The 20683-nt window shown below is 36.4% G+C and overlaps 3 protein-coding genes across 3 annotated transcripts; 1 reads left to right on the top strand and 2 right to left on the bottom strand.

Annotated features, from left to right (window-relative positions):
* Positions 1 to 136: 136 nt before the first annotated feature.
* LOC141011516 (C-type lectin domain family 4 member G-like) lies at positions 137 to 4925 on the bottom strand. Its single transcript, XM_073484678.1, has 8 exons — positions 4865 to 4925; positions 4295 to 4360; positions 3899 to 4000; positions 2575 to 2769; positions 2266 to 2420; positions 1940 to 2058; positions 1433 to 1548; positions 137 to 174 (listed from the first exon to the last, which is right to left on the bottom strand). The coding sequence occupies exons 1-8, from the start codon at positions 4923 to 4925 to the stop codon at positions 137 to 139; spliced, it is 852 nt and encodes a 283-aa protein (XP_073340779.1).
* A 1769-nt stretch (positions 4926 to 6694) lies between these two features.
* LOC141011515 (asialoglycoprotein receptor 2-like) lies at positions 6695 to 10605 on the bottom strand. Its single transcript, XM_073484677.1, has 7 exons — positions 10558 to 10605; positions 9561 to 9639; positions 9363 to 9470; positions 9084 to 9278; positions 8224 to 8384; positions 7720 to 7841; positions 6695 to 6848 (listed from the first exon to the last, which is right to left on the bottom strand). Exons 1-7 carry the CDS (start codon positions 10603 to 10605, stop codon positions 6695 to 6697), a joined length of 867 nt encoding a protein of 288 aa, XP_073340778.1.
* A 1892-nt stretch (positions 10606 to 12497) lies between these two features.
* Positions 12498 to 18389, top strand: LOC141012253 (tetraspanin-13-like). The gene is made up of 6 exons (XM_073485686.1): positions 12498 to 12662; positions 15866 to 16033; positions 16255 to 16335; positions 16486 to 16599; positions 16723 to 16842; positions 17143 to 18389. Exons 1-6 carry the CDS (start codon positions 12600 to 12602, stop codon positions 17215 to 17217), a joined length of 621 nt encoding a protein of 206 aa, XP_073341787.1. The 5' UTR covers positions 12498 to 12599; the 3' UTR covers positions 17218 to 18389.
* The last annotated feature ends 2294 nt before the right edge of the window (positions 18390 to 20683 follow it).

Raw genomic sequence — 20683 nt, 5'->3', positions numbered from 1 at the left:
TCAAAATGCTATCCAAAATCTTAATACAACAGTATCAACAATGTAAAATGTGAAGCTGCCATTTCATCAGTTCATAATCCGACTCTTACACCCAGAAAATGTTCTGAGTTGAAGCTCCACATTTGAATATTGATGATTACCTCAGATTCTTTCTAAATTCTGTCTTTTCCACACCTGCGAAAAGGAGAAATCACAAAGTTTGTGACAGGAAGGACGTAATGTTAGTCAGCATTCTGTCTCAATAACTTACAACAGGTTTGAGTCCGCTGACGTATGAATTGCACGCATGTTCCTGGATGTTAAATGACCTTTATGTATCTGCTTCTTCATGTCACAGAATAAATACATCTCTTTAATGCTCATTTGTTCTGAAAATAAAGTCATGATTTTATTTATATAGCACAATTTATGTAAAAGGTGCAGCTCAAATTTTTTTTACACAAAAACAACAGGACAAAAATAAAGATATTTGAGGTAAAAATTGTAATAAGTGGATAAAAAATACTAGCAATAAGAAAAGTGAGTAACACATGACATAAAAAACAATAATGTAATTAAGTTAAAGTTAACCTAATGACTTAGACCTACTGTAGGTGCTAACTACAAACTAAACTTATTACGTCATAACAATGTTATGTGTTGAAGTAAACGTGTATGTAACGCTGTGATCCTGCCCTCTCACTGAAGATACGTAGTGCAGAAACAAGAGACAGAGACACCCTTCACCCTGTTACAAAACACTGTACCAGCAAAATGATTCTGAAGCTGTTATGGTGCTTTACATGTCTTCTGTCAAACAAGAACTTTTCTTTCTTTCATTTTTTGCACAACACATTTGATTATTATGAAACACCAGAAACTCTTCCCTTCTGTGCAAAACATGCAGCAACTCTGCCACAGGAACGGAAGTTGGTGAAGTTGTTGCATCAGTCCGCTTGCTTAAAGGATTTTGAATTTTCGATCGTCTCAAGAAACACTGAGCAGTGATCACATGTTCATTGACTTATCCAGTGATGACACTGAATAACTTTGATATGTGACTGATGGATGGTTACATTTTTCCATTGAATCAGTGCTAACTCTGCTTTTTGGATATATGAACAAACCCTGATATCTAGTGGAAATCAGCAGCATTTACAGATATATATATTTATATATATATATATATATATATATATATATATATATATATATATATATATATATATATATATATACATATATATATATATATATATACATATATATATATATATATACATTATCATCCTCAGGCTATTTCAGTAAAATAAATATATACATGTTTTATTAAATTTCCTCTTTTTTCAAAATTGGTGATACAGTTTTGGAAATGTCATTTTTTTACGCACAACATGAGGATCAAGAATGCGTTGACACTATTGATTAGACCATATCAGAGCGTCTGTCTCACAGATGAATTTGTTGTACATGTAACCCGCTTTGTCCCAGCTGGCTGTCGGATTCCTCTCGGGGATCAACAGTGCGTATGGACCACGGTCGCCAAGTTCATCCGTGACGATCCAGTAGCTTCAATTGCAGAACAGAACATGAACATCAGTAACATTTAATAACACTTCTAATACCACTAATCGGACTAATATGACAGAAGTGTGAAAGGCAAATTGGACAAATTACCGTCTTCGTCTTTGCCAAATGGACAGTTATTTTTCAGTATGCATTTCATTTTGGTCAACAGTAAACAGTGTCCAAAATTTAAAATCATGCTCCACACCTGTAAATGGCATCACCTTTATTTATGCAGTTCACTGACCACATTTTCTCTTCCTCAAGTTTCTAAAAACCTCTGTATGGCAAAGCTTGAAATAAACTGGGTTCATCTTATGTTTGTTGTCAGGTGCGACCTGCCGGATGTTCATGAGGAAGTTAGATTGTCTATTTTAAAAAAAGGCCGTCTTACCCGAGAGTGTCATTATGTCCGTCGATCCAGAGCCAGTTTTTGTCAGCAGTTTCATATAACCCCAACCAGTATCCATGTGCCCGGTCATAGTAGAACTTGGTGTGATTACTGATGAATTCCTGTAGGTCATAGGGCAGATTGTCAAAAACATGCACACTTGAAATGCCAAATGTTTACTTACCAGAAACTTTTGTCCACTGCATTAAACAAACTAAAGGTTGTAATGCATATAAACTATATTTCTGGTTTCTATCAGTTTCCGTGTAATCTCTAAATCTGAAATGATGCACAATTAAAATCTTTATGAGTATGATATTGGAGCTCACATGTTCATGGGGACTATCAATAACAACCAGATCGGCAGCTCTGTCTTGACAATACTTTCGGCTGTCTCTCCATGTCAGCCAACCATAATATTCATTGTAAAACAGGTAGCACTTTCCCTGGAACAGAATCCAGTCTGTCTGACACGGCTGGCACACTGCATCCATGGAAAAAAGCAGAGAAATTGAACCATGAAAGATTAAAATCTCTTATTTTGAGTGTTAAATGTAGAGACACAAAAACATCATCTGTGCAGAGTATTAACATACATGCAGGAGTATTATTAAGATACTGCAGAAAGAAGCACATACTTTCTTCTGGGCAGAATTCAAGCACTGGAAAGTTGTTATATTTCCTAATGACTCCCAGCGTCCAGTTGAGATTGTCTGCAGCTCTGCTCAGCTCCTCTGTCTGTCTCTCTAAGATGCTCTTCTCCGTCATCAGCTGCTGATATTCTGCCGTGAGATTGCTGAGGTTTGCTGTCTGCTGGTTCATCACGACACTGACTATGGTGAGAATGAGAAGGAAACAACACATCAGTCAGTCATTGGTTTCATTTAGTGTTATTAGAGAAGTATTACTTTCCGTTATTCTGCATCTGACCAGTTTCCTTCCTACAGTGACACTGCTTTCCATATTTGTGGATGTTGGGGTGCTTTAAAAACTGCTGCTGCTGACCAGCGTATGGATTTCAGTTTTTTTGTTTTTTTCCTGTTGCGCCACATTTGTCCCTTTCCCACTGAAGACAAGTGCCAGTTCTGGTGTGTTTCAGAGGTTCTTTGTTCAGTGTGAACGGGGTCAAAACAGTGGTGGGTTTTTTTTTTCAGATTTTGAAAATATATTCACAATTTTTATAGGTTGCTGCAGTATTTGCTGTATTTTCACCACTTTCAATCTAGAAAACAGATCTCTCTATCCGTCATGCCTGCACACAGACCGACACAGACACTGTTCTGATGACACTGAGCTAAAAAGTCTGTTTAAACTTCACCACAGTGAATTCAACTTCACTCACATTTTGCATGTGTGGGCAGTGAGTGTGCATCACATACAGACCATCTAGCTTAGTTCCTCTCTCGTTTCCTTCCCCATCCAAGTCAGGTGTTTTACGAAGTTAACTACACAAACATGGGTTAGTGCTTAAAACACCTGCCCGCTGATTGTTTGGCAGAATTAAATATATACGTGTGTTCATAAATTCAGTCAGAAATGGTTGTTCAGAAATTCCCTGTTCCAGTTTCAGCCTTCAGAGCATCCTCTCTTCAGATAAACTGGGTCATAATCAAAATTAAAAGTCTATTTATAATTGAAAAATTAAAAGAGATACAATTAAGATTATTATGTTATTTCACTATGAGGAATAATAAGGTTGTAACAGAAAGACTAAAGCATGTTGGTCCTCTAATGTCAACTTGGATCATAAAATACATCAAACCAACCAAAAAGGAAACAAAACTTCAAAACAGTAATAAAGAATAAGACAGACTTCTACATGACAGCAAGCAGAGAAAACTGAACTCACATTATATACATATATTTAATTTTTTCTGTTGGTAGAAGGCTGACTCTGTTGGTCTGAACCATGTAAGCTGCTATAATTGTTTTGCACCCGGCGTGCATTGAAATGAAACTCACTGTAGACGATGACACCGATGCTCGCCAGCAGCAGGACACAGAGTATCCCCGCAAACACAGCCAACGCACGAGAGTGAGCGTGTGCAGCAGCTGCTTCACCATCTGCTTGTAATGAGAAAGCTCATATTCAGATCATGATCACAGTTATCATGAAGTCATTCATTGTCAGCCTTATTATGGCTGCATGTAGAATGTATTGTCATTGTAATACACTGTATTTTAAGGTTTATTCTCTCTTCCTTTGGGATTAGATGACTGGAATCAACCACTGAACAACTATGATTTATTCCTAATGACCTTAAACACATCAAGTGTGAATTTCTAATTTTTTTGCATGGTTTGTTCAGTTTAATTGATGAAATGAACATAAGATACTGAACAGGTTTTATAACGTACCTGGTACAGCAGTAGCAGGAACTTTAGGTGTTATTACGGCGTAAATCGTCGGCTCCTCTTTGTTCTCTGGATGACAATATGGGGAAATCATGAGAGAGAATTTAATTATTGTTACGATTCCTCATCACACTGAAGTTGCTTCACGATGTAGAGTACTTCCTGATGAAACAGGAGGGGACATGACATGAATCATACAAGCAACTGTGTATGAATGTCAATGCCGTTACTGAATGGGAAGGAATGAAATATTATGAGTCACAATCACAATTCTTCTCACAACGACACGATCACCTGCTGATGATCAACCCGTTTACCTGTGGAATATTTAATGCTTTTTTGGAGCATTTCACAACTTCCCGTGTCTTTTGCCCCAATTTCTTTGAAACACGTCGCTGACATCAAATTCAGCATGCAAGAATGGATGAAGCTGATGAGGTAGAACAATGAATATACCTTTGTACGGTTTTCCATGGCAAACTATCACATCCTGTGTCATAGATGTTTAAAAGAGGATGATTTGTTTGGAAACTGGGTTTTAGTTCTAATGTTCAAAAAGCAGGATTTACTCACCTTTTGGGGGGAGTTGACCATTTTTAAAAACCACCGTGGAATAATTGATTTCTTCCTCCATCCTCAAAAAGTCACACTTTGCCGTATACTTGCTCCAGAGCTTCAGCTGCAGATGCTCGAGAGCTGTGACTGAACTAAATGTTCCAACTCTACCTTATGGAGAACAAAAACGAGGTTCCTCTTCCCTCTAACACCTTTGAGTGACAGCCTCAAACAGTTGTGCTGAAGGTTTAGATCTCACTGATTACACAAGCTACCTCTGTGACAAACAAATGTGCCAACTGTTGCGATAGAAGAAGTTGACACATTTCTGCACCATCTAATACTGACCACAACCTCAACCTTAAAGTCATGTTTGTTTCTGGTGGGTTATCTCACATTTGGATTAATTGGTGAACAGTCTAGTTGTAACACGCTGCACACGTCAGGTGAAGAGTCATCATTGTTGTGACGACATTGGTGTGTTGTCATCATCATCACATCAGTCTGTGTGTGTGTGTGTGTTTGTGTGTGTATGTGGGTTTGTTTTTATGTCTGACAGTTGTGGACGGAGACATTATGTTTTCAGCTTGTCTGTCTGTGCGTCCCATTCTCGTGAACGTCACATCTCAAGATCGCATTGAGGGAGTTTCTTTAAATTTTGTACAAATGTCCAGTATGATTCAAGGATGATCTGATTAGATCATGGTGGCCAAAGGTCAGAGGTCAAGGTCACTGTGAACCCACAAAACACAATTTTGGGACTATTTTCAGTGATGGATGAATACACATGTGGTGATCTGGAGAGTATTTATGGCAGCAAGAAGGTGTATGTGTGGGTTTGCCTCAAAATAAATGATGTTTCCTGTAATAAAAGAACTTGTCATGCCTACAGCGATGTGACTCATGGATATGAAGATATATCAGGCTTTGGCTTGACAAATGACACCTTGTTGGACCAATTCATTGTTTTTTTTGTCTCTTCATGGGATTTCTTGACATTAAGAATAATATATAGTATATTATCTGACGTATCCTTTAATACAAGTATTTAATTCTTATAAAATGTTGGTTGTTAACACATTTTATTAGGTACATTTGTACAATAAGATTAAGATTAAGATTGTCTTTATTTATCCCACAATGGGGAAATTCACATGTTACAACAGCTCGAGGTGCAACAGTACAAGTAGAATTAGAAAAATATGCATAGAAAAATTAAATATTAAATAGAAAATAAATAGAAAAACACAAGATATTTACAAAAAACAATAAGATATTTACAAAAGCAAACAAGTGGGTGGAAAGTGACTGTTCAGGTAGTGCTTGAGTTGAACAGTCTGATGGCTGTGGGGATAAATGATCTTAATTATTTATTATTATTGATAAAAATATTCTTAATAATTTTTTTTCAAAAGAATTTATTTTTTCACGTGAAAAAAAAATTCCTTGTGAATTTTTTTCACACTTTCTTAAGCATTAACCTTTTTTCTTGGAAAAAAAATCACTCTTTTTCACACATGAAAAAAAATTCAGAGCTTCACCAGAAAAAAAAAAGAAAGAAAATCTCACTTTCCATACAGTCCAGTACAACATCAATAACTATGAATATGAAGATGAATATTTCATTCAGTTTGTGTTCTTATCTCTTAAAGTGATAGGAGCATTGAAGCCTGCTATATGTAACATAAAGGTGATGTATGCTCTGCAACATTTGTAGAAATGGATCATTCCAATAAATTACAAAAAGACAAGAAAAAGTCTGCAAGAAGAGTAAACAAACATCATATATCAGTTTTGATTAAAAGAACAGCTTATACAACCTCTTAAATGTTAAGTGATCTGTTGGGATTATGGGGCTGATCCTTTGATCAGGGCTCTTGTTTCACAGATCCAGCGGTTCCCCATGTTGCAGCCTGCTTTGTTCCAGTTGGCCAGAGGAGCTGCATGAGGCAGAGTTAAAGCACAAGCTCTGCTGTAGCCGGCTTCTCGTGTCTTCCAGTACCTAGAGAAGAATAATATCATATCAGTCTGTGTGTGCTCGACACACAAAAAACAAAACTGTGCTCATATCTGTCAATTAAAGATGAGCATTGGTTACTCAAGTACTGTACTTAAGTACAAATTCCAGGTACTTGTACTTTAACAGAAAAGAACGTAATGTTTTAACTTATCTACGGTTTTGCAGAAACGTACTTTGCCAACTTCTGCTCTGGCAATGGGGTTAAAACAAGGCGAAAGCCTCTTCAATTAACAAGTTATTCCGGTTTGGTTGGGGTGTGAGATTTTTCTTGTTTCCATTTGGTTGTTTTTAAACTTGGGTTTTACATATATTGAACAAACAAGATATAAAGTGTTATTTCAGGAGCTTTAGAGGTGCTGACAGGTCGATTTGAGACAAGGTAGCTGTTCAGTCCTGTTTTCAATCTTTGTGCTAAGCTAAGCTAACTGCTTGCTGTTTATAGCAATACATATAATTCATTGAAATAAAGACACCGTTGATAGTGTGGGGGTGAGGTAATGTGTAAGTCTCAGTGCTGTGTCACACTGAGCTGTTGTGTCAGAGTCACTGTCAGGATCATTTCATGGTTACAGTTAATAAACTACACCGTGGTCAACTTTCAACCAGTTTGTTGCTTTCCCCATCCTTGCTTCTTTTGGCAAAGTTTCTTGTCTTTGGTGTTATGTGGAGATGTTGAAAGTGCCATCTCCATCTGCTTTTTACTCATTTCACCATCTGTCTCTTTAGAAAACTGGAAGATTTTTTGTCAAATGTCTTGGCGATGATAAAGTCACGTGTCTGATTTACTGTGGTCAAGATTCAATGTGGTTAAAATGGCTTATGTGGCAACTTTGGAGTGTGCGTTCTCACTTACGTCATGGTGACGTTGCTTCCATCCACCCACTTCCACCCGTCTGTCATATCCTTCCTGCTCAAGCCAATCCAGTAGCCGTGCCATTCATCATCGTAGGCTTTTGTGTGGTTATTGATGAATTCCTACAATTGTGACACAGGTGTTAAGAAAAATTAATCTCTTTGTCTTCATTTATTTAGTGCATTTCATACAAAAAGATGCAATACGACGTGCTTCAAAAAGGTGAAACAGGACACCAAGGATAAGAGACACAGAAAAGTTTTTAAAATGAATGAAATGTGGGATTTGTGGGGGTTTTGGTACCATATTTGTTCTTGTTTTGGTCAAATATGTGGTTCTACTTTATTTGTACAATGAAAGGATGAACTCTAAATGTTCAGATGAGGATCTTCTGTTTCTAAATTACTGTCTATTTTAGATGCTATGCATTTTCGATGTCTGTCTATGAAGATAGAGATGGAGAAAATAAAAATGAAAATACAAATCAAATTAAATGAGTCTTGCCTGTTCCTCCTGGCTTTCAATCACCACCAGATCTGCGTTCTTCTCTCTGCACTTTTCACGACTACCGTGCCAAGTCTCCCATTTGGAAGAATAACCAGATTCCAAAAAAAAGTAACAGTTGGTCTGAAACTGCACCCAGTGGTCCAGACAAGGTTTACACACTGTTAAACAAGAACCAGACAGCAAGATTATAATTTCACAGTAGTTTTCTATCATATATGAAATATACACTCAAAAAGAAATTATGCCTAAAAAGGTGACTTCAAATGTAAAATCATTACACAAGTTAAAGTGTCTCATTTTACTTTAGGTTTGTGCGTTTATATGGAAGGAGATTCAGGCCACTGTGAAACATTCATTTGAGTTCTGACTTAAAAAGAAAAAAAATCTATTACATTAGTTCAATGTAAAGGCCCACACGTCATGTTGAGTCATTGTCAGTGAATAAAATAGCTCGAAGTGTGATGTATTACAGGCGAAAGAATAACAGTTTGAAATGCATTACTTTATGTGTAATACTGAAATAATAAACAAATAGTTTTTTTTTAATTATTTATCTTTATGTAGAAGTTCCTCTTAACTTTAAGTGCAATGATTGAATAAATGAATGGAAGATGATTAGGGCCGCTGTGAATGTAGTTGAGTTCTGACTTTTTTCTCAGAATTCTGACTTTATTTTAAGAAAAATGTGTATTTAAAAAGTTATTTATAAACATAAATTTAAAAAACAATGTGTTTTTGTTTATTATTCTGGATTCTTATTATTCTGTTCTGGAGCTCTAAAAGTTAGTGGTTTCAGTTGATCAACAGGAGCGGTGACAAAACCCAAACAGAGCAAAGTGTGCCGTGTTTTCTTTCACCTTTCTGTGGGCAGTGGTGATCCACTGGGAAGTTCTTGTATTCCAGGATGACTCCGATGGTCCAGTTGAGTCCGTCTCTCTCTCTGGTCAGCTCTTTCTTTTGTCTCTCTAAATCAGTCTTTTCTGTCCACAGCTGCAGATTCTTGGCTGTTAAGTTGCTGTTTTCTCTGAGCTGCTCTGACACGACTGTGTTGACTGCAGTCAGGGAAGAAACTGTTACTGCCGCACTCACTTGTTACTGTCACTCTGCCTTGAAAGTCTTTGAAAACAGGTACTTACAGTGGATATGGATGGCGATGAGGACTGACAGCAGAGAGACACAGATAATCCCCAAAACTGCTGCCACCAGATGAAGCAGAGTAAACAGTGGAGCTTTCTTTTTATTTTCTGCCAAAAGCAAGAAGAGATTCTATTATACAAATATATTCTTATCATATTTTACACTTGTTTTTTAAATCACGGTAAATCCAAATTAACCTGGTTTGACAGGATTTGTGTCCCATCCCAGCTGCGCACACTTCACCTCATCGTAGATTGTTTCCAGGTCCTTTGGTTTCTCTGCAAAAAGCATGAAGGGTTAAAGTCACTTCCTAGTCTGGGGTGAATGACAAAATCATTATTTGCATCAACGTCTTTTTTTGTCAAAGCCACAGGAAGACGCTACAGTATCTGACTAGACTGTAGCCTCTCTGGAGAGATGTGCTGAACTGAAACTGGATATTTTTAAGGCACTTAAAAATGAAATAATAACTTTGCCCGGCCAAGCACTGTAAGAGCTTTAGAGTATTTTGGGTGAAATGCTAAAGTTTTCAAATTTAACAAAATGCTGTTCAGCAATTCAAGATGTTCCAATGCTGCAATGCTGCAGCCAGAAACATCACAGATCATAGATAAAGAAAGATTTCAAATGTTGAAGTGAGAGAAAGATCTTTCCAAATTTAAAGAAAGACATTTCTGAAGGAAGTAAAATGGTTTAGAGTATTTTTACTTTTACTCAGATGGCGGGTTTAGTGTGTGCAATCATACATAAAGACATTTTATTGAAAGTAGCAGAGTGACCTCCTCAAAAGCCAGTGGTAGAGGAAATATTCAGATCCTTTATTCAGGTAAAGTATAGAAATACTCTGTTACAAGCCTTATTCAGACACAAGTATCAGTAAAATGTACTAAAAGTACACATTGTGAAGCAGAAAAACTCCTGTCAGTGTTTAGTTATTGTATTATCTTCAGTGATTATTACTGCTGTTGCATTTCAATGTTGTGACTAATTCAAACTGACTAGTTTTATGTGGAACAGTGGATCATACAATGTTTTCTTATGTAGTATAGTACCTACAGTATATCTATAAAAAAGTTAACTAAGGCATAGAAAATTCCAAGTAGAATAAATGTACTTAGTTACTTTCCACCAGCTCTGGCTTCACTTCATCGTATCATCAAAAAACAGAATACACGACTCACCGTGTGTTGAGACGCTGTTAGTCCTGAAAGTCACCGACGCGTAGTTCAGTTCTTCCTCCATCATTGGATCAAGTTTTATCACAGACAAGAATTCACCTCTTCCCAAAGTCATAAACAAATCTGAAACCACCGCAGCGGTTTAAACGCAGGTCATTATGGATGCAGTCTGGTTTGGTTTCTGAGACAGAGAAACCAACTGTGAGTTATTACATGAATTGCAGTTCTTCTTTTTGGTCAGATTACATAAGACTCGTGGTTCTTGACAGACTCAGTGTGGGCAGGATGTCTGTATACACCACATTTGCGTACAACAGCATATTGTTCCCAATAACGTTTGTGCCTGCATTTGCCTTTATTTCATTATATGTATCACCATAGATTAGATCTGCTCGGCAAACATTAGATGAATGTTGGTTTTCAATCATTTGGTTGGCTCAGAGATGTGATAACATGAAATAGCTGCAACACGCAGTCGAGCAGAGGTGAAAGGAGAGTTTTTGCAGAAGTGGCTTTATGAACTCCACAGTTTGTCATCATATTGTCAACTGAAAGAGGAGTTTAAGTTTGAATGGTATCTACTATGTGAGCATAGGCTGTTTCTAATGACATAATTCCTAAAATAACAGGAAGATACAAAGATCTGGAAAGTAATAAAAGATCTCGTACTTCATGTGATGATAACTGCCTCAGGGATGAATATCGTGTTTTGTTTGAAGTATTGTTGATAATAGAGAGAAATATTTGCCAAAATACTTTGTCAATCATCCGTCTGTGTTTAGACTTTTCCTGTTATCGCAGACTGATAAAACAAAGATTGTCTGTAAACTGGGAGCAGCTTGAGTCATGTTTTACCTCTCTTTAAATAACTTGGCCTGTGCTGGGAATCTGTTCTGGTTGTATTATGTTTTTGTTTTGTGTTTGTACTCCACACCACCACCGGTCAAGAATAAATAAAAAATCTGAAACTGAATCTGAAACTTTTGGTCATGTTTGTTTTGGTTATGAGGCATTAGTTGTAGTATCTGTTTTAAGCCACAAGGAGGGGCTATAGAGCACAGTCATAATGTGTGAATTATTTGACTCCTGACTGCTTTAAAGTGGAAACCATCTGTGACTCAAGTGAGTTTTAATGATAAAGTATTAAAACCAGTGTGAACAACTGTAATTCAGTGACATTTTGAAAGAATTAGCCTTCATATTCTTTGTTTAACTTTCATTTTTGGATCATTTTGGCAAAGGTGTTTTTTTTTTCTTTTGAATTTTAACTTCAGCTTATATAATAAATCTATAATACACTGTGTTTATTACAGACAGACAGCTAAAACTGTTGATCATGTATCCCATGTTATCAGGCTTTCATTCTGTGGTCCCGGATGAGTTTTTGTAATTTTTATTTTTTTCACTAGATAGGGCAATTTACCTGTATTTAGGCCCACAGGGGGCTTTGCCTCTTAATAACTGAACCGTCATAGAACTGATAAAAGACCACATTTAGTACAAAAGGAAGTTACATGTCAAAAACTGCCATAAAAACAGTATATATTGAGTATATGGAAAATAATATATTTCTTTTGTGGCATCATGTAAACAAACTTAAAGGGTTAAAATCCTGAAAATGAATTAATATTTGGTAGTATAAAAATATAACCCAGTGAAAGCTGAAAATAATATCAATATGGTATTTTTATGGCAGGAACATTACATGTACTAAATGTGTTTTTATCAGTTGCATAAACATGAAGTGTAGGCTCTTAATGAAAGTAATTATAGTGACCTTTACCTGCAGGCAGTCAACGATCTGCTTTATATGTATCTGACGATATAAAAGCAATTATCCGCGTGAGGAGGAACAATAAATGACTCATGTGATCTGACCAATCAGCGAGCAGGATCTATTCAGGAAGCGCTCCCTGGTCGTTTCACCTGCAGAGAAGAAGAAGAAGAAGAAGAAGAAGCCTGAAGGAGCCGGACAGCCTGAACAGACATCCTGAACACTGACAGCCTCACTGAGAGTGGAAATATATTCATTTTGAAGGACTGTCCCGGAGAGCAGCGATGGTTTGTGGCGGATTTGTTTGCACCAAGAACTCCCTCTGCGCTCTCAATATACTTTATGTTGTAAGTATGAAGTCATGTTGTTAAACCGGCGGAAAGTTACCGGGAGGTGCTGCTGAGAATAACTGCTGCTTTAACAAGGACACAGGTGCCTCTGCTTTTGTCTGGACTCAGAAATGCGCGACATGCGAGTTATTCTCACACGACAAGAGATGAAAATGTTTGTGTCCAGTCTCCTTGTTGTGTGAGAGCAGCAGGCAGGTGCTGGATGATCAGGGCCACTTTATGGGAGCTGATTACTTTCGCCAGTGCTTTGAATAAAAGACAGATACACGGTTAAGCAGGCTACTTATTTCAGCTGACATGAATACTTTTTTTCTCAAAGGCCGTCGTTAATTGATTTAATTGATTTCTTATGAGGTCCCTCACATGCAGCAGCTCTGGAGCTGCAGAAGTTGGCTGTCATCCCTTGTTTGTGTATAAAGTTCTAAAAAAATAAAATAAAAAATGAAATGAATGACACATGCAAATATTTAACTTAAGCCAAACCCAAGTTTTCTGTAGAGGACCATTTCTGCCAGTCAAAGAAAATAAATAAATAAAATGAGATGAATACTAAGCTTGATGAAAGAAATATCCTATTGTAAGTCATGACTGTGAGATGAAAAGTCTAAATTATGAGATAAAAGGCAAAATTATGAGATGAAAAATCTAAATTATGAGACGGAAAATCTAAATTATGAGATGAAAAGTCAAAATTATCAGATGAAAAGTCAAAATTATCAGAAGAAAAGTCAAAATTATCAGAAGAAAAGTCAAAATTATCAGAAGAAAAGTCAAAATTATCAGATGAAAAGTCAAAATTATCATAGAAAAGTCAAAATTTTGAGATAAAAGTCAAAATTATGAGAAGAAAAATCTAAATTATGAGATGAAAAATCTAAATTATGAGATGAAAAGTCAAAATTATGAGAAGAAAATGCAAAATTATGAGATGAAAAGTCAAAAATATTATATGAAAAGTCAGAATTATGAGATGAAAAGTCAAAAATATGATATGAAAAATCTAAATTATGAGAAGAAAAATCTAAATTATGAGATAAAAGGCAAAATTATAAGATGAAAAGCCAAAAATTATCAGATGAAAAGTCAAAATTTTGAGATAAAAGTCAAAATTATGACAAGAAAAATCTAAATTATGAGATGAAAAGTCAAAATTATCAGATGGAGTCAAAATTATCAGAAGAAAAGTCAAAATTATCAGATGAAGAGTCAAAATTACCAGATGAAGAGTCAAAATTATCAGATGAAAAGTCAAAATTATCAGATGAAAAGTCAAAATTATCATAGAAAAGTCAAAATTATCATAGAAAAGTCAAAAATATTATATGAAAAGTCAGAATTATGAGATGAAGAGTCAAAAATATGATATGAAAAGTCAAAATTATGAGATGAAAAGTCAAAATTGTCAGATGAAAAATCAAAATTATGAGAAGAAAATGCAAAATTATGAAATGAAAAGTCAAAAATATATGAAAAGTCAGAATTATGAGATGAAAAATCTAAATTATGAGACGAAAAATCTAAATTATGAGATGAAAAGTCAAAATTATCAGAAGAAAAGTCAAAATTATCAGAAGAAAAGTCAAAATTATCAGATGAAAAGTCAAAAATATGAGATGAAAAGTCAAAATTATCATAGAAAAGTCAAAATTTTGAGATAAAAGTCAAAATTATGAGAAGAAAAATCTAAATTATGAGACGAAAAATCTAAATTATGAGATGAAAAGTCAAAATTATGAGAAGAAAATGCAAAATTATGAGATGAAAAGTCAAAAATATTATATGAAAAGTCAGAATTATGAGATGAAAAGTCAAAAATATGATATGAAAAATCTAAATTATGAGAAGAAAAATCTAAATTAGGAGATAAAAGGCAAAATTATAAGATGAAAAGCCAAAAATTATCAGATGAAAAGTCAAAATTTTGAGATAAAATTCAAAATTATGAGAAGAAAAATCTAAATTATGAGATGAAAAGTCAAAATTATCAGATGAAGAGTCAAAATTATCAGAAGAAAAGTCAAAATTATCAGATGAAGAGTCAAAATTACCAGATGAAAAGTCAAAATTATCAGATGAAGAGTCAAAATTATCAGAAGAAAAGTCAAAATTATCAGATGAAGAGTCAAAATTACCAGATGAAGAGTCAAAATTACCAGATGAAGAGTCAAAATTATCAGATGAAAAGTCAAAATTATCATAGAAAAGTAAAAAATTTTGAGATAAAAGTCAAAAATATTATATGAAAAGTCAGAATTATGAGATGAAGAGTCAAAAATATGATATGAAAAGTCAAAATTATGAGAAGAAAATGCAAAATTATGAGACGAAAAATCTAAATTATGAGATGAAAAGTCAAAATTGTCAGATGAAAAGTCAAAATTATGAGAAGAAAATGCAAAATTATTAAATGAAAAGTCAAAAATATATGAAAAGTCAAAAATATGTTATGAAAAGTCAAAATTATGAGAAGAAAATGCAAAAATATGAGACGAAAAATCTAAATTATGAGACGAAAAATCTAAATTATGAGATGAAAAATCAAAATTTTGAGAAGAAAAGTAAAAAATTATAAAATGAAAAGTCAAAACTATGAGATGAAAAATGTATTTGAAAATATATACTTAAGTTCACTGAAATATAATTGAAGTCACAGGTGTGATCACCAAATCATACGAGCTGCAATTTCTTTGATTAAGGTGACGTGACAAAACGGCATTATAATAGTAGTGTAGTGCTGCAGAGATGTCCTGCCCGAAAAAAATCATGTCAGGTTTCCCTGATAGACGCCAGACAATTGATGCATTTGCATCTTAACAACTAAAAGCAGGTCCTGCACATTCATTTAATCCGAAGCCTGCAGTCTTCTCTCAGGGTGCAAAGACCCAAATGACCTCCACCATTAAAAGGAGGCTTTAATAGCCTGTAGTAAAAACCTGAAACTGTAAATGTCGGAGGACTGACATTGGCATTTTAAGATTTATACACTGTCATTGTAGCCTCGACAAGCGGGCTGTCAGTGAAAAATAACCACAGAGTCCTAAAAATATGCTCATTTTTACCCCAGCAAGTACACCTTCAGCCAGCTGGTGAACAGTATCGACCCTCCAGTTGTTTATCCCTGGTGTGGAGACTTCCTTTAGAGAGGTGACTGATTGAACTTCCTCTTCCTCCCATGCCAACATCGTCTCCTTCCTCCTCAGTTGGTGAGTCTGCTGCTGATCGGAGTGGCAGCCTGGGGGAAATGGTTCGGCCTGGTCTCCAGCATCAGGGTGGTGGCGGGGGTCATCGGCGTGGGCACGTTCCTGTTCCTGGTTGCCATCGTGGGGCTGTGCGGCGCCCTGAAGCACCACCAGGTCCTGCTGTTCTTCGTATCCTTTTGGTTTCTGTGTGCTTGTAGGATCACGGGGAGTCGCCTCGCACCTTCTGAGAGTTGTTGTTTGCCGAAGCAGAATGAAAAGCAAATAACCCAAAGCTCTTGGAAGATTTTGTTCTTTTGCTCTGTTGAGCTTTTGTGTTGGCGGTTCTCGTGTAGCAGCAACAGACTTTCAATGATTTTCAATCCAACATAAGCTTCCTCAACTTGTTCCAGTACATGATGATCCTGTTCATAGTGTTCGTCGTGCAGTTTTCTGTGTCCTGTGCTTGTCTGGCCTTGAATAAAGACCAACAGGTATGTTTATTTTGTCTGTCCTGAACTAAATGCACATCAGTAATAATGCCTTACATACTATAGTTCACATTAGATAAACATAAATACCCTCACATTTGCAGCTTTTACACCTTTTTATAGATCCAACCAGATTGTGTTTTTCCTTTACAGAACCTCCTGCTGGAGGTCGGATGGAACAAATCCGAGGACACTCAGAAAGACGTAGAGAAAACACTCGACTGCTGTGGCTTCTCTTATGTCGACTACAACAGCTCGTGTGCCGCTGTGAGTGAAATTATCTGGAATACTCTTTTCTTTTTCCTCCTCTTGGGAACAATGTGATCATGATTTGCATGATCACTTCTCTGGAAGTTGTTGAATTTTCTCCCTCACTTCCTCTTCCTCCAGAGATGCTTTCATGACACCCCCTCACCGTCCTGTAAAACGTGCTCAGACATCATCGAGCAGTACACGGGCGAGGTGCTGCGGTTTGTCGGTGGTATCGGACTCTTCTTCAGCTTTACGGAGGTCAGTAATTGTCAGGATATGTGGAATATCCTGACTTGGATATTAAAGGAACAGTTCACACAAAAATGAAAAGTCATTATCTGCTCACGCACATGCCGATGAAAAGTCAGGTGAAGGTTCATAATCCACAAAACATTTATGGAGCTTCCAGAAATAGCTGGGGACTAATTTTAAAATATATTTTAAAAAAATACATAAAATGGCTCCAAACAGCTCCTCCAGTGTAATCCAACGTGTTGGGACAAAGTTTATTGTAAATTCTGACTCACGGTACACTTGCTTCTTTATCTTTCCTTTCAGATTCTTGGAGTTTGGCTCACACACAGATACAGAAATATCAAAGATCCTCGATCAAATCCTGGAGCCTTTCTATAACCACGCACGATTTAATAAATCCCCCCAAAAATGCAGCGCTGAATAATTATTTTCCTGTTTGGTGATTCACACATTTCTGGTTAACAACTGTTAATATAGGCTGCAGCTACAAACCCCTGTTTGAGTGTATTTGAATTGAGCAAAGGTAGATTTGATTGCTTGTGAATTCAACTTTTGTGTTTCAAAAAAAAAAAAAAAAAATGTTATTTCATCTTCCAAAGTCAGAGTTTTGCTGCTCGATTAATTAGATTGAAATGATGTGAACTTGTATTTTTTCTTTAAAGGAATAGTTTGACATTTAGAGAAATAAGCTTATTCACTTTCTCGACGAGAGTTGGATAAGAAGATACCGATCACTCTCATAAAGACTTGAAGCAGGGGGAATGAGCTAGCCTGGCTCCGTCTAAAGATAACTATCAACCCTACCAGCACCTCTAACGCTCACTGATTACGTGCCACATATCAGCCATGTGTAGTGACCTCTGTAAATACGGCCAACAAGATATTACATGTTGATTATTTAGCTAAGCATTAGGCAGATTTTGTAACTTTTGGACAGGGTCGGACTAACTGTTTCCTCCTGCTTCCAGTCTTGATGCTAAGCTAAGCTAACTGGCTGCTTGTGGTAACTTGGTATTAATCTTCTGGTCTGACTCTGGACAAGAAGAACAAACGTCATTCCCAAAGTGTCAAACTGTTTCTCTGAGTGAAACCGGATACACATAAAGCCTACTGGTAGTTATTGTCTCTTTAATTCTAATCTGTTTAAATGTGATAGGAGTCGGCAGCAGCTGTGTGCGCTCAACATACATACACCTTATGCAAATAAAGGTCAGATTAGCACCGTGATGGCTGAATGACTGTATTCAACACTCCCAGAGTAACAACTCATGGGTGACCACACACATTGGTGACAGTGGATTTGGGATTTGGATGTCGTTAGAGCAGGAAAAGATTAATATCAAATTAAAGTTGATCGACATACTCTTACTTAACCAGGTTTGTTTTTGCTTTGCATGTGTATTTATTGCTCTTTGTTTCACGTTAAAACACACCTGTATATTATAAATTCATCATAAATCATGGCTCGTCATGTTAATCGTCTCACAGCTGTATTGATTTTCCTTAATTATCCTAAATAAACATGCAGAGTTGCAGTACATGTACGGAAACTGTTGCCTTTATGCTTTGTCATGTCCCATGCTCACGGAGAGGTGTGCACGTCAACTTGGTGCCACATGACTCGCTCACATTCCTCACCACACAACAGGATGCCAAGCAGGAAGTGCACTTGCTGTTTAGATTCCTCTGAATGAGCCAACAGGCTCCTCAGGCAGCGGTCCAACCTGTTCACCGAGGTGACCGTGGACTCAAACAGCTCGTGAAATAAAGTCATTGTGTGCACCACACCGTATAATTAACTGCATTCTATGTTTAGCTCTATTTATTTTAAACAGATAATTACACACAATCCCACCCTAGACATTTCAAAACATTCAAAAGCATTGTTTGATGATTACATCTTTATTTCAGTAAGGAACAATGATTAAAATTCAGTGACGAACACACACAAAGAAAAGGCATTGCATTATGAATTACCTAATGAACTATGAGAATTCGAGTACAGCGTTAAGAGTTTACATACACACAATTTTTAGGCAGGAAAAGCTCAGAAGTACTTCGAGGCTCAAAGGTCATTTGAGGAGGAAGCAGAGAGGAAGCACACGGTGAAGGTGTTGCTCATAAATGTAAAAGTTTGTTTGAAAATCTACAATATTTGTTATATTATTAAAAATGAGGCAGTTTAATTTGCACGTCCCCCAGCTGACCTTTAAAGTAGTCGACTGTGATTTGATGCAGCAGGATGAACAGTTACTGATGGAACGAAATGAGCAGAGAAGGATACAAAGGTTGAAGATGATAACTGAGAAGTTGTGGGGCGAATAAAAAGTGGAATTTGACAGAAACTACTGAGTGAGCTGAAGTCACTGTGTCTTCAGTCTCCTCCTGCGCAGTGATCAAAGTGTTCCATCACACTCGTGTTTCTGTGTATTTGCTCCTTACTAAACATGGCAACCTTCTTGTCAGCACATTTCAAAATCGTGCCCCTCAGCTGATAACTTCAAAGCCAAATCTTGTTGTATGGAAGGCCATAAATCTGCCGCTCTTCTGAGGCTGTTTTCAGACACGTTTTTTGATCATGTCCAGCACTCTGAGGTTGTTATCTGGGGAGCTCTTATCACATTGTCTGCGTACTCTTTACTGAGATTGGAGGCATGAGCAGATATAGTCTGTCACATGCTGCTTGGATCTCCTGATTTTCATCTTTGCCTATTTTTTTTTTCATCCAGATAAAGAAGACAGAATTAAGAAAGCCCTTAAGTTGTCTTTGCATGTCTTGTGACCAGTGTCCCACTCTGATCAGGCTCTCTGACTTTAGCAGCTCGAGTGAGAAGACAGTTGAGACTTTTTTTTTTTTGCATGTGTGAAACTATCCCAGCATATCTGAGCATTAACCCTTATTATGAGGAACTCACATGGAAGATGCAGGGACACAAACTTTCCTCAGATCATGTGTATAATGACTGAAAGGATAAAGCCATTTTCCCACAAGGCAGCTCAACAGTTGTAAGCTCCCCCTGCTGGACCCCCCTGCTAACTGCTACTGCTGTTGTAATAATGGCATTTTGAACATACAATATAAGAAAACACAAAAGTGCTGTACTCTCACTGCTGCAAGTGTCAGTAACCCTTAGAACCACAAACTATGACAGTAATGTTACAGAACCTGCTGACACACAATACATGTATCTTGTGTTTAGTGTGCACAGAGAAATTACAACAGCCCCAGAAGAAAACATGAATGCTCTTAGTCCTGTTCAGAACATAAGGTAGTGGTGCACTGCAGCCTCTTGTGGTCAAAATGAGTATTACAAAAACAAACAGAAAAATTTGCCTTACATAAATAAAATAAAAAAACTCTTACCAAAACTATTTCACTCTGGGGAAAAAAATCATGTTTTCACAGATGGAAAAAAAATTAAGGAACTTTGGAAGATTATTCTGGCAAATTAATAATAATAATTAAGTACAATGTTTATATATTTTACTTAAATATTTCCATTTAAGGTGACTTCTTACTCCCAATCTTCTACAGTTCAGACTGAAATGTTGAACTTTTTACTCATTTGACACCTTCAGTTGATGGTTTCTTTTCTATTAAAGATTTTACAAAAAAAATGTTTTTATAAATTTATAAAATCCAACATGATCAGAGATTAAACCGGTCATTCCCAAACTTTTTTGCTTGTGACCTCTTCTGTAAAATAAGTGTCGAGTTGGGAGTCCTTGTCACATTTCAGTGAGTCCAACCACAAAAAAATGTTAGAATTGTAAAAGTAAATCCTGCTTTGTGAACTTAACTTCACATTTACACAAGAGATCGAGATTGTATTGAAATAGTATA

This window comes from Pagrus major, chromosome 17 (assembly GCF_040436345.1).
Source record: "Pagrus major chromosome 17, Pma_NU_1.0".
Classification (NCBI taxonomy): Eukaryota; Metazoa; Chordata; class Actinopteri; order Spariformes; family Sparidae; genus Pagrus; species Pagrus major.
The sequence above is the reverse complement of the archived record's forward strand: the minus strand, read 5'-3'. Positions and strand labels throughout refer to the sequence as shown.

Bases quoted from the DNA above. Each gene is read 5' to 3' on its own strand.
- LOC141011516 (XM_073484678.1), bottom strand. From the start codon at position 4,925: ATGGAGGAAGAAATCAATTATTCCACGGTGGTTTTTAAAAATGGTCAA. The intron at 4,361-4,864 runs GTGAGTAAATCC...ATTGTCATCCAG, and splicing joins TGGTCAACTCCCCCCAAAAG to AGAACAAAGAGGAGCCGACG. The intron at 4,001-4,294 runs GTACGTTATAAA...CATTACAAGCAG, and splicing joins TCCTGCTACTGCTGTACCAG to ATGGTGAAGCAGCTGCTGCA.
- LOC141011515 (XM_073484677.1), bottom strand. From the start codon at position 10,605: ATGGAGGAAGAACTGAACTACGCGTCGGTGACTTTCAGGACTAACAGC. The intron at 9,640-10,557 runs GTCTCAACACAC...CTTTTTGCAGAG, and splicing joins TGACTTTCAGGACTAACAGC to AAACCAAAGGACCTGGAAAC. The intron at 7,842-8,223 runs GCAAGACTCATT...TCACAATTGTAG, and splicing joins TTGAAAGCCAGGAGGAACAG to GAATTCATCAATAACCACAC.
- LOC141012253 (XM_073485686.1), top strand. From the start codon at position 12,600: ATGGTTTGTGGCGGATTTGTTTGCACCAAGAACTCCCTCTGCGCTCTC. The intron at 16,034-16,254 runs GTATCCTTTTGG...AACTTGTTCCAG, and splicing joins ACCAGGTCCTGCTGTTCTTC to TACATGATGATCCTGTTCAT. The intron at 16,600-16,722 runs GTGAGTGAAATT...CTCTTCCTCCAG, and splicing joins ACAACAGCTCGTGTGCCGCT to AGATGCTTTCATGACACCCC.